At 39.4% G+C, this 13,282-nt stretch overlaps 2 protein-coding genes across 4 annotated transcripts in view; both read left to right on the top strand.

Moving 5' to 3' along the window:
* The window catches only part of LOC307014982 (uncharacterized protein), a 77,904-nt gene extending 73,681 nt beyond the window's left edge, over positions 1–4,223 (top strand). The window contains exons 2-9 of one of the 3 annotated variants that reach the window (XM_079643288.1): positions 209–523; positions 646–918; positions 1,235–1,279; positions 1,415–1,501; positions 1,593–1,621; positions 2,081–2,137; positions 3,398–3,466; positions 3,714–4,223. In XM_079643288.1, the coding sequence (XP_079499414.1) occupies positions 209–523; positions 646–918; positions 1,235–1,279; positions 1,415–1,501; positions 1,593–1,621; positions 2,081–2,137; positions 3,398–3,466; positions 3,714–3,785 (947 nt within the window). In that variant the 3' untranslated portion in view covers positions 3,786–4,223. The remainder of the gene's footprint in view (positions 1–208; positions 524–645; positions 919–1,234; positions 1,280–1,414; positions 1,502–1,592; positions 1,622–2,080; positions 2,138–3,397; positions 3,467–3,713) is intronic. The other 2 variants (XM_079643289.1, XM_079643290.1) reach the window with 2 other exon arrangements.
* Positions 4,224–4,596: 373 nt separating this feature from the next.
* The window catches only part of vash2 (vasohibin 2), a 65,313-nt gene continuing 56,627 nt past the window's right edge, over positions 4,597–13,282 (top strand). Inside the window, exons 1-2 of the mRNA XM_079643287.1 lie at positions 4,597–5,300; positions 6,435–6,864. Of these exons, the coding sequence (XP_079499413.1) occupies positions 6,544–6,864 (321 nt within the window). The 5' untranslated portion in view covers positions 4,597–5,300; positions 6,435–6,543. The remainder of the gene's footprint in view (positions 5,301–6,434; positions 6,865–13,282) is intronic.

Raw genomic sequence — 13,282 nt, 5'->3', positions numbered from 1 at the left:
GTCATACTCACAATATCTTTTATAATTACCTGTTATTGGGGAAATGTGGCTCGGAGAATTAAGGGAAAGACATCGGACCTCCTTGTATTCTTGTCTTGTGTGAATGTGTTGTAAAATACTTTAAGTGCTCGCTACAGAAAAGCCCTTTTTAACTGCAGTCCACTTTCCATATTTATTTTAAGTTATTTCTCTGTCTTTGTCTTCTCAGGAGTAGCAACCGAACAGCATTTCATTTTCAAAGAAGGAGTTGAAGTCACTTTGCCTTGTAACAATGCAATGGGGAACTGTGAGGAAACTACATGGCTCTTTAGTTATTTAACAAGAGAATCAACAGCAACGCTGGCTGAAGGTGGGCAGATTCACAAAGCAGCCAAAGCTAAAGCAGACAGACTCATTTTTACGGATACATGTTCTCTGGTTATAAAGAAGGTCACAGAGGAGGATGCTGGTCAATACACCTGCAGACAGTTCAGATCAGGAAAACAAGGTCCAGACTCTCGTGTTGATCTATCTGTTGTTAACAGTGAGTATTTACATCATAGTGTTTTCACACTGTCTCTATTGAACAATACTCTAAAACATTACAATTATTATTATTACAGTGATGAAGTTAATTTGACTCTTGTTGTTTATCTCCATCTTCAGTGACTCAACGTCAGGACAATGGTGAGGTGACGTTAAACTGCTCTGTGAAGACATATGTAGCTTGTAGACACTCAGTGAAGTGGCTGCTTCAGGGTCGAGATGTGGATAAAGATCACAGAGAGATAAAGACATCACAGTCTTCCTGCTCTGCCTCTGTGACATTTCTGAGTTCTCTTTATAGTTACACATCAAGCTCTGAGTTGTTTACTTGTGAAGTAAAGGATGACTACACAAAAGAAGTATATCTGTTTCTCTTCAGCCCTCAGTCCTCAGGTGAGAACATGTTGAGCTGTTTAAGTTACTTCGTCCTCTGCCTTATGACTTCACATTTTATTTACACATCAAAAAAATATGATTTGTTGAAGTGTAACGTGACTGACGGCTACACGAGAAAAGTGCTTACCTTCAAGAGGGAGAAAACGTGCTAGAATATGTTTAAAATCACATAGTACTGATGAAAAAAGCAAATACAATTGTTTATTTAATTGATTTGTAGTTTTTCGAATACAATTCTTTGCATTTATTTACTGCTGATGGAAGAAATATCACCTGAAAGTGTGTGTTGGGTTATGGCTGTTTTTCTAAATAGCAACAACTGAGACTTATGAAAAGGATTCTGCAAATGAAACGTCAGGTAACGACGGTATCTGATAACCTTTGTGTGAAGGTTAAAAGTAGGAAAATCACTTATTATGTGATATATTACTCTTGTACTAATATACATATACAGTAGATTTAATAGGAAAAAAACGTTTTGTTTATATTTCAGGTGTGTGGTTGTACATCGTTGTTGCCGTGGGTTTGGCAGCACTCTTGATAATAGTTGTTGCAGTTGTGGGATGGAGGAAATCTAAAGGTGATTACATTCACAGATTATTTTATCCACAAAAAGTTCTGATAACCCAAAATGCTCACTAAGGAAACTAAAATCTTCCCTGTCTTTTCAGCCAACGCAACACAAATGGATGACCACATCGTGAGTTCAAAAACTGAATTGATTTCGTACAACATTTAAATTATATTTTAAAAAAGTGATAAACTACTGAATTGTTAGGTCTGTACAATTGTTAAAAGAGAACAATGGATTGACTAAAAGTGGTTACAGCAACAAAAAGTCAATTGATTAATTCAAACAGAATAATTGATGTGTGAGTGAATTACAGTCAAATCCACCAACGATAAGCATTCAAGCATCAGTATTTATTGTTTCATTCGATTACCTTCTGTAATGAAAAGACGGATTGGATTAGAGCTGAACTTGTTTTTTCACCCCAACAAGCTACCTGGGGTGATGTACAGGCAATTTACAAAGTGTTATGCATGCATTCAATTACATTCTACAGGTGTTGATAGGTTTGTGTCCAGGAAACGTGAGCTCTAATGTAACCGTAACATGCTTTTTGACGGAATGTAACTGGACTGTGTGTGTGTGCAGATGCTGACCTCAAACCCTGCAGTGACTCACTCTGCTCCGGAAAGCTGTCAGGACACGGTGAGATCACACTGCACAGGAGTTTGTTCTGCAAATTATTAATAGATAACAGTCGTGAGAGTGTGATCATTTGCTATAAAATGTAAAAGGGAAGTTAGTTGATGCACCTTGACTCAACAAGAGAACATGAGTGTCATAGGGGTGTCAGAGGTCGAGACACCGTGAAAAAACACAACATTTTCTGACATCACTTGAAATACTTGCCAGAATTTATGTAATTTTAAAGAGGCTCTTTTTTTTTTTTTTTCCTTTTCTGTTGTGTGGTACATTGTTTTTTGTCCAATCAAATGTTCTGCAAAGGCTACAATCCCAAAGTAGGACTCATTTGTTACTTTCCGGAACATCGTGACATCACTATGTAACACTAGCGCTTTTATTAGCCAGTGTATCCAAAACATTATACGTGATAGGCTGGACTCTTTAAAGTAGAGACACTACATACTGATATACACCTGAACATCAGCAGGAGAGGACTCTTTAAAGTAGAGACACTACATACTGATATACACCTGAACATCAGCAGGAGAGGACTCTTTAAAGTAGAGACACTACATACTGATATACACCTGAACATCAGCAGGAGAGGACTCTTTAAAGTAGAGACACTACATACTGATATACACCTGAACATCAGCAGGAGAGGACTCTTTAAAGTAGAGACACTACATACTAATATACACCTGAACATCAGCAGGAGAGGACTCTTTAAAGTAGTGACACTACATACTGATATACACCTGAACATCAGCAGGAGAGGACTCTTTAAAGTAGAGACACTACATACTGATATACACCTGAACATCAGCAGGAGAGGATTCTTTAAAGTAGAGACACTACATACTGATATACACCTGAACATCAGCAGGAGAGGACTCTTTAAAGTAGAGACACTACATACTGATATACACCTGAACATCAGCAGGAGAGGACTCTTTAAAGTAGAGACACTACATACTGATATACACCTGAACATCAGCAGGAGAGGGCTCTTTAAAGTAGAGACACTACATACTGATATACACCTGAACATCAGCAGGAGAGGACTCTTTAAAGTAGAGACACTACATACTGATATACACCTGAACATCAGCAGGAGAGGACTCTTTAAAGTAGACATACTAAATACAATTATGAACATGAAGATGGGCATTATATGTCCTCTTTGGTGAGTGTGATAAAATAGACTGGAATATCGTTGTGAGTGTGAGTCCGTTAAATCCACCTGTAAATATCAATCATTATGTTGTCCTCTCTGTGTAGGCTGGACCTGAAGATGGTGTTTTCTACGCCTCCATCAGCCACACCAAGAATACCAACAGTAAAGATCAGGTAAGCTGTCTGTAGTTGTGTTGGTATAGAAAGTAATGTTTTTTAATGTTAAAAAAGTCTCTAATTTCCCCTAAAACCTACAGAATTATTAGAAATGTCTGATCTGGGAGTTGACAGCCATTGCTTGTTGTTTTGGGTTTCTTTATTGACTGTATTTCCTCATTAGACATTGGTGTTTTCTTTCATCATGTTGTGTGTAATGTCCTGTTTTGTAATGTGTGTTCTCTTTTCCTTTTACATCCTCTAGCTTCCGGTCGGTGAAGATCAAGTGACCTACAGCACGGTGAAAGCTCCCCTCTCTGATGCTGATACCCTCTAACAGTCAACAAACCCACAACATAATACAACTAAAGATCATAACATTTATGAAAAGTCAGGTTTTATTCTTAATATATTGTGGGGAAATTGTCAATGCCTCCAAATCTTATTCAGTATTTTATATCCAATGCTTATACTCAAACTTAGTACGTGTCCTTTTTTCTGTGCTGTAAAAACAGTTTTGTCCAGAAGGGGGGGTTGTCCGCTAAGTTAACCATGGGATATGTACCACAATGTGAGTCAAAAGTTTAACCATTAATTGCAGTATTGAAATGATGTCCAATACTTGCTTTCCGCAACAGAATTGTCCTGCAAATTATACACCTGTTGCCTTTTAGTTCAAGAATCAAGAGATATTTTCATTTATTTGTGACTTTTAAAAGCATGTTTCACCTGTAATTGCTTGTATATGCAGATAAGTAAACATTTTCTCCCCTTATACTCTCAAGTAGTTAATATTATTTATGAAATTACATTAAAACAAATGTTATGTCTTTATTTTGTGGGGTATGTGGGTTGACTTTTGCTTTAACAATGACTCTATGGTAATATATATATAATGTTGATTATATATATATAATTTGTATTATATTTCTAAAAGTAACCTGTGAAATGTGAAAAATTTGAAAATGTGAAGAAAAAAAATCTACACACGCAACAAGGGGCAGAAAATCCCATTTGTTGCAGATAAATCACTTGTTGACGCCTTCGTCCATCAAAACGAACCAATCAGAGAGCGTCGTCGGTTCCAATTAGCGTCGAGTGTAACACAAAGCCCGCCCCTCTTTGTCAGCTCCACCAATGAGGAGCCGCCGAACGTTCGTGGTTTTGGGGATACGAGCAACAGAGAGAGATAAAGGAAGAACAGAAGGTACCTAGTAGGTCCGTGTTATCCCCAATTATTTAATCATGTGAGGGATTGAAAAAGCTTTTGTTTAATCAACAACATGCAACCTGATGTTCTTTGGAGGTAGATACCGAGGCTGCTAACGGGAGGAATGCAGAGAGGAGGTCATTTTCCCCGGAATGGGGAGGTGGGAGGCAACGGCCCCCGCAGTGTTGTTAGCTAGCTAGCGAAACAGAAGAACTACTGGATGGTATTTTCAAAATAAGACAAACTCCGACGAGAACAGGATTTACTTGGATGATATTCTGGGCTTGAAACATGTATTCATACATGTAAACCTCTTATAAACAAATACATGACATGTGTATGAGTATGCTGCAACGCGTCGTAGTATTCTTTCTTGAAATAAGCGTGATCGGAAAATATACCGCTTTTATTTTGAAGTGGACTTTGCCGTATTCCTAGCCCAACGGTTGTTAGCTTCTGCTAGCTTGACACAAACAAGCAGGAGTGAAGTTACAAAGCCTTGGACCAAAACAAGACTTTACATCCTGTCGCTTTGGAATGAATGGGACATACTTTGCTTCACTGATTGTTATTCGGATACAATGCCTTTTAAACCGGAGGGACTGTGGATTATCTGAAATCGGAGCCCCAGGGGAAAATACGGTACGTTTGAATTAGTAATATTTCGGCGAATAACGGTAAAAAAAAATGTCTGTTCTGTTACTCACGTGTGCCTATGGTAACGCAACTCATTAGAAAACATGTTTCTCTCCTGTTGAAAGTTGTTCTTTCAATTGAATATAAATTCATTCAAAAGCATGTGTTTGATCCTCTATTTTCTTGTTGATTTTATAATAATATTCGTTGACTTATTCGTGTATTTGACACCTTTTGTTACCCTGTAACTTGTGTGAACCACAGTGTTGCTTTATCATGTGTAGTAGGTTGTTTTCATCACTATGTGCAAAGTGTTTACAGGGTATTCCTTGGGATCATTTTGGACATATCTACACTATTTGTTGGATTTAGCTTTAATATTTATGCTTTAATATTAATGTTATATTCCTACGAACATGTGTGTTTTTGTTATTCACTTGTGGCTATGGTAACGTTACTCATTATTTAGTTTTGAAAACATTCTCCTTCTATTATAAGTTTTGTGTTTGCATTTAGTTTAACGTAATTTAAACTAGCACACGTATTTGATACTCCTGAATTGATTCCTTCATTCGTTCGCTTTTTATAAAGGTATGTAGTTCCTTTCTTTTACATCTTTAATACTCTTTTGGCAACTTGTGTGAATCACAGTGTTGCTTTATTAAAATGTCGTAGGTTTTTGTTCATCATAATGTGCAGAGTTGGTGTTCCTTGGGGTCATTTTGGACATATGACTTCTCTACTCACTATTTAGCTTTTGCTTTTAACATGTAGCGAAGGGTTTGGTTTATGATATAAATCCTTATTGGGTCAATGCTTCTACCTCGGGGAGTATTTCTCATCTGTAACCGGATAAGAAATCATGTTGACAAGGCTTCATTCTCCACTGTAGCACCATCCGTTCTCTTTTTCTAGATAGGAAAGACACATATCTTCTTGGTTGGTAAAGACCATGTGTAAAGCACCTTATTACAAACATCACCACACCGTTATGGACATATCTGGACTGATCTTTTCTGATAAGTTTCTATAAATGCATCTAAAAAGGAGTATTGACATTTGAACTGCATTGAATCTGGTTTTAAAATGCTAAATGAGTTACGGTACGGTTTGCATTTCTTTTTTTTTTTACCGTGCTAGGTTTGCTGTTGAAGATGAACATGAACTGTCCAACTTTGACAGACAAGAAGAAGCTCTTGTAGCTGGAGGAGGAGAGCCTGCCTAACTTTTCCTCTTCCTCCTGGGATCAATGACCGGACCCAACTCCCCGAGCCGGGCCGGCACCTCTCCAGCCAAGCTGAGCAGGCATGGCCGCTCAAAAAGCTCCAGCTCTCACTGCCTGCTCCGCTGCAGCACCCAGGTGGACCCCTCCGCCTCTCCCCCCAATAACAGCTCCCGGTCCCCTGGGGAGGAAGAGGAGAAGGATGGAGGGGTTCTTTTCTACGTGAACAGGACTGGTTTCCCCATTGAGAGTGTAACCTGGGAGAGGATGTGGTCCCATGTGGCCGCGGTGCACCCTGAGGGCCACGAGATGGTGGACAGGATACAAAATGCTGCATACCTTCCCAAGGTAAGATACATGTTTGCTAAGCCCTTGTTAGAATGCAGCAGAGGTGACATTTGGACCTACCTGTGGTCATTTATCTTAGTGAAGTTTGCCTCTGTTTGGAATATGTTGTCATAACAGCAGCAGAAATATGCTTGTGGTTCATGGTGGTGCATTCAGTGTTAATAGATTCTTTATGAAGGGTTTCCCTGCAGGGTCCCTGTGGCTCCTGCACTATGACCCTCCAGAAAAGCGCAATTCTGCGATCGCAGAATTTACCGCATAATCAGGAAAATGGCGCAGATTTTTAAAAGGCCGCATATTTATCAAAAGGCCGCATAATCCCCGCATTTTTCCACACAAAGTGAGATTAAAATAGCTCAATTGCTTTTACAATAAATAAACATTGAATGTGTTTAATTGAATTGTAAAGGGGTTTAACGTTAGTGGCAGGTTGTGTGTGAGAGAGAATAAATAAGACAGCCCAATATTTAAAAAAAATGTTATTCTTTTTTCCCGCATATTTAGCATATTTCGCAATTTTCCGCAATTTCACCGCATAAAATCACATAAAAACCCCGCATGTTTAATCGCATAATCAAGGATTTTTGCCGCGTTTTTCTGGAGGGTCTAGAGTTGTAAACAGCCCTGTTGTGCTCTGCTGTGGTAAGACTCAATGTATGAGTGTGAGAGGCACTCAGTGTTCTTCCTGTAGGCCTTTAGAGATCCTGCTGCGGGCTGTATCATTGAGCTGGCTTTAGTTGTGTCTGAGATGTTTTCATTACACATGTCTCTTGCCGCTAGAAGGTTTCCGCACATGTTTCACAGCCACGAGTCAAATGCTTTATATTTTTATAATCCAAACCCTGTGTATTCATTTTATAAATATACTGTATACAGAGTAGTAGCACGTTGTCATAGTGGCGGAGCTGAGACGAGCATATGCTTTAATTGGTACATGAGTCAATGAGTTCATTAAGAAGATGAAGACATACTTCATTAATGCCCTCGGGGAAAGTCAGTTCACTTTGCTGTCCAAGCCAATCCCCTGATCATTGATCTGTCAAACGTATCTGCTGTTATCCAATGTGCTTTTATTGATTAGCAAACAAACTGCATGGTATTATATTGCCACCTCCAGCTGCTCTCTTCTCTCTTGGTGTTGTTCTGTTCTGGTGTTCGTGAGAATGTAAACTTTACATTTCACACTTTATGTCACGCTCTCAGGTGCACACTCATACTCTCTGACATGCATCACATTTACCATGATGTGCTAAATCGGGCTGCCAGACCTGTCGTGTGATGTTAGTTCTGCCTTTTTGAAATATTCACAGACAGTGTGTGACTGACTCAGTGTGACACTGACACACACACACACACACACACACACACACACACACACACACACACACACACACACACACACACACATCCCTGTAGTGTCCAAGACCAAGCCGCTCCAGGGGTGTTTTGCTGAACAGCTGATCCTGACCTCTGACCTCTGACCTCTGGCCTCTGGCTGCCTTGTTGAGAATTGAAATGCACAGAGAACGTTCTGTATATCAGTTACAGTAACTTCAGTGTAATGTGACTCAAACTTTAATCTTCGCCCGACAACCAGCTAAAGAAAAGTTTGCCCAGATATTCAAGGTAACTTAATTAAAACATAAAAAACAGGCCACTCGGTCCAATTCAGCATTGGTATGTTATCAATGGTAATACACCACTGTATACATTATAATATACATGTTATATATTTTTAGGTTTTTACATTTTCAGTCATTCTAATTTATGTGTATACAAATAGTTGTACTTTAAAAAAAATGTTGTTAGTTATCTTTCTTTATTGCATTCATATTGGAGCAAATGTCACAAAACCCAATTCCCCCGGAATAAACCAAACATTCTGATTTACAAGTGAGTCGACTAATCGAATAACATCTGTGATTAAGATCAATGTAATGATGGATAATCAGTACATTTTATATATCAGGCTAAAACACCTAAGTATTGCTGCATGTTGCACTTGACTTATTTTCCCTGATTGAATTGACTGTTGATTGGACAAACCAAGCTCTTAAAAGATCTCTAGAGACTGAACTATGAATAGAATAATGTTCTGCTCCTCTGTATTGAGCAGTATCATTTGAGAAGCAGCAGAAAAGACAGCACTCGGTGAAGGAGAAATATGTGCAGATAGAAAAGCTTCCCACATGATACACATCTATATCTGCTGCTGCCGCCCCTCAGCCCAGATTCCCCTCATAGTTTTCCTCTCAGTGATTCCGATGAAGGCTTGTTGTGTTCCCGGCTGTGTAGGAGGGAATCTGCTCCTTCACTAATTGGCCATGTGGTCATTAGTGACCCGCTTGGCCGCAGCAACAACATCCCATAATGTTGTTCTTGAGAGAGAGACGACAGGAGGATGTGTGCACGCAAACACAACGACACAGAAACAACTGAACAGACTGAACACACGCGTGAACCATTTGTCTGTTTTGTTACAGTCACTATAGTTTCAGATTTAACATATCAGTTGTTCATTTTATTTCATTGAATGGTTTATTTAGCAGGGACAATTCTTCACAGTAATGAACACTTAAAACATTACAATGTGTAAAGCGTAACAGATTTAGCTTTGAGCTCATTTCCATCCACAGTCCCTCACATAAAACATTTAAGAAGATTACATTTTACAAACATAGCAAAAACAAAATACATGATATGCAAAGAGAGCAAGAGAGCAAGAGAGCATACATAAGTATTTATGACATGTTAATACACTATAGCAGCTACGACAAGGGCAAGAGGAGATACCCCCGTGTTAAAGTGCAGTTAGCGGTGATCGCACGTCCGTTTGTTTCTCAACCATTCTCTGAGTTGACCTTTGAAGCTATTGAGAGTGGGACAATCCCGTATCTCAGCTGGGAGGCTGTTCCAGAATGAGATACGGGATTGTCCCACACCATTGTGTGTGTGTGTGTGTGTTTTAAAAGAGGTGGTTACTACAGACTCAGATACACTCAATGACCCAGATGATGAACTCACTTTTAGTGCTCAGATGCTTTTCACAGAACTAACTTGTTTCTCTTTGCGCTGAAACTCAACCATCACGTGAGTGCATGTTTGTGTTGCTTTGTACTGCTTTGCCATGACACTGCAATGTACAATAGAAGTGCTGTGTGTGTGTGTGTGTGTGTGTGTGTGTGTGTGTGTGTGTGTGTGTGTGTGTGTGTGTGTGTGTGTGTGTGTGTGTGTGTGTGTGTGTGTGTGTGTGTGTGTGTGTGTGTGTGTGTGTGTGTGTGTGTGTGTGTGTGTGTGTGTGTGTGTGTGTGTGTGTGTGTGTGTGTGTGTGTGTGTGTGTGTGTGTGTGTGTGTGTGTGTGTGTGTGTGTGTGTGGCTTAAAAGCAGGTGGTTACTACAGATACAGACTCAGATACACTCACTGACCCAGATGATTAACTTTAAGTGAGGGACGGTGAAAGAGAATAGGAACAACTTTGTAATTAGTAAAAAAATATGCTATTCGATAAATATGATCTAGCAGAAATTAGTCGATGCAAGTTTGTTTCTGGTGTCGGTTTTTGGGTTTGTGCAAATTATTAAAGGTTCTATGTAACATTTACCGATAGTTAAATAAATAAGACACTTTTTATAGAGTTACCTCAAAAAAGTAGGCCAATAGTGATTAGAATTGAAGAAGACATGTATTTCAGTCCGTTTTTGGACATGAATAAGAAAGTAAAAGTAGATTGAGAAAAGCATGAGCCATATGGTCCCCTCAGGTGGACTGAACCCAGAGTACATGTTGTTATCAGCCGGTGAGCCGTGTCCATGCTGCCGCTCTCCGTGTCCTCATTAACAGAATAGACGTGTTGGCACAGAGCGACCGAATAATCCCTCTAATGCTATCTGGGTAGTGGATAATCTCTGGATACCAACTGGACTACAAAAAGGACCTTTAATGCACAACAGGACTGGCTTGAGCTCGTCTGAGCAAAGATCAGCAACTCGACTAGAATAGCAAACCTTTTGATTATCTCTGGAATTTGCATTTTTCACCTTTTAATCATTTCTGAGGTTTTACTTTATTTTTGTTTTTTATTTTTTAATTCAAATAAATTACTGTGCCCCATAGAAAAGTTGAACAGGTTTGAAAACAATGAGTGTCTCGTGTACTAAATGTTAACTAGATGGTGACTGGACAAGAGTAGGATCTACAACTACCAGTACTGTAGATGTCAAATAAGTAGGATAAGCATTTTTCCATTATCCCTCGTAGTTCCATTCTTCTGGATTAAAACGTTTCTGTTCAGATTATAACAAGAGGATTATATTTAGGATCTTTTCTGGCTTTTCTTCTCCATCTGCAGCTGTACACAACATCTGTGTGGTTATGACCAGAGGTTACAGATCTCAAGGTCCCAATGAATCAGGGCATCTGCCATCGAAATGTCTCTTTTGAAGCTTATGTCATATTTTTCTAAATCACAATTGTTGTTTGTTTGGACTGGACCCTAAAGCTGGATGCCTGCCAACATGGATTAGTTAACACGGATCCGTCCTCTAAGGCAAAGCATTACACACCATAGGCGGAAATAATCTTCAATGCGGTGTTCTTGAGTGTGATGACTGTAGTCCTGCAGCAGATACAAGCCGCTTCCTACATGCTGCTGTCATCACTGAAGGAGTGTGAGCCCTGAAACAGGAAGTCTTATGTCCAGACTTTGCTTAATCATTTCTTTCTCAGCTGTCTCTCTTGCCACACACACACACACACACACACACACACACACACACACACACACACACACACACACACACACACACACACACACACACACACACACACACACACACACACACACACACACACACACACGCATTCCTCCGGGATGTCCCGCTCTAGAGATATCTTGACAGCAGGAAATACGACCCGTCTCCCTCTTCTCTTGTTACCGTTTTGAATCCAGAGCTAAAGTGCTTCAGAGGTCATTGAAGGCGCTGCTATCTGTCGTAGTTTTCGTTTCACTGACACGCTTACTCGGTACTCATAATTTGACGATGTCCACTGAGCTGCGTTTATCTAAAAGGCTATGCAAGTGAAATAGAATTTAGTTTGACTTGTTCCTGCATATGTTTTATGATAAACCAATACCCCAGGTCACTTTTTAAATGACTGTGAAGTGCTTAAACAACATATTCAGTTGCAGAGTGAAAGCCCATCTGTTTTGACTGCACCTCATCCAGTATTTATATATTTGAATGCTTGGAGCATTCTTACTTTGAGTATTTTCATGGTCACATGTACTTATTGTAAGTGGCTTTGGATAAATGTAAACAATGTAATGTAACGTTGCAAATGGATTGGCTCCCGTGAAAGTGAATGACTTGTTGAATCGTGGTGACTTTAGCCCTGTATTCACGTTATAATACTCTCCTCGTCTTTTGAGTTTTCTTTCTCCAATTGCCTTCTACTCCACACTCTCCATTTCCTTAAAACGATTCGAAACTCAAACACAAGTAAGGTCATAAAAGGATCGTATAATAAGACATCCCTCTTTCTTCTGTCTCTCTGCTCTATCTAAATGTCTTTGTTTACACCTCCTCTGTGGGGGGGGAGGTTGGCAGCTTGCCTCCTGGCTCTGGATTTGGAGGCTGGTCAAAATAGATCTGGGCAGAAAGGAGGAAGCATGGTGGAAGTAATGAGAGGTTGATTAGGAAGGGGTGAGAGAGAGAGAGGGAGAGCAAGAAGGGGAAAGGAAGGAGAAAACAAAAATGGAGGGAGAAAACAGGAAGGGTGTAGAGACAGATTAATTTCCGATCTAAACTGGGACTATGATGTGATGCTGGAGTCCTGAAAGAAAGGAGGTCTATCACTCTGGCTCTTATAGGGGTACACCAGTGGCCATGCTACATTGTAATACATTTAAATAACTGAATGTCAATGTGATGCCATTAAACATGTTTTATTATCCATTAGATTCCATATTAATACAGAGAATCAAAAGCAAAATGATGGGTAATAATTCATTATAAAACACAGGCAGAAAGTCAAACACCACCACTGATTGTTGATATACTACAAAGAAATCGTATTATTAAAGGCGTTCGTAACAATTATCTTTCAAAATATTCTTTGTTATGGAAAGAAATGAAAAGTATCTGCAGAGAAATGAGCATTCAGTGCATCCCCTTCAATATACTAGGGATGTAACCAATATCGAATATCGCGGTAAATAGATGTCTCAATACCGTCGTGAGACTGACAAAATATACCGCGATTTAAAAAAAAACAAAAAAAACAGATGGTCCCATTGAGATCATCGATCTCTTTTTCAAAGGAGACCTGTCCAACATGACAGCAAGTAGGTTACAACATGAACATAACACAAAAGGACATGGTATCTACAGGGCTACATGTACACACCTAGAGACATTG

Source organism: Notothenia rossii (genome assembly GCF_949606895.1).
Source record: "Notothenia rossii genome assembly, chromosome: 8".
Classification (NCBI taxonomy): domain Eukaryota; kingdom Metazoa; phylum Chordata; class Actinopteri; order Perciformes; family Nototheniidae; genus Notothenia; species Notothenia rossii.
Note: the sequence above shows the minus strand (reverse complement) of the source record. Positions and strands in the feature narration are given on the sequence as shown.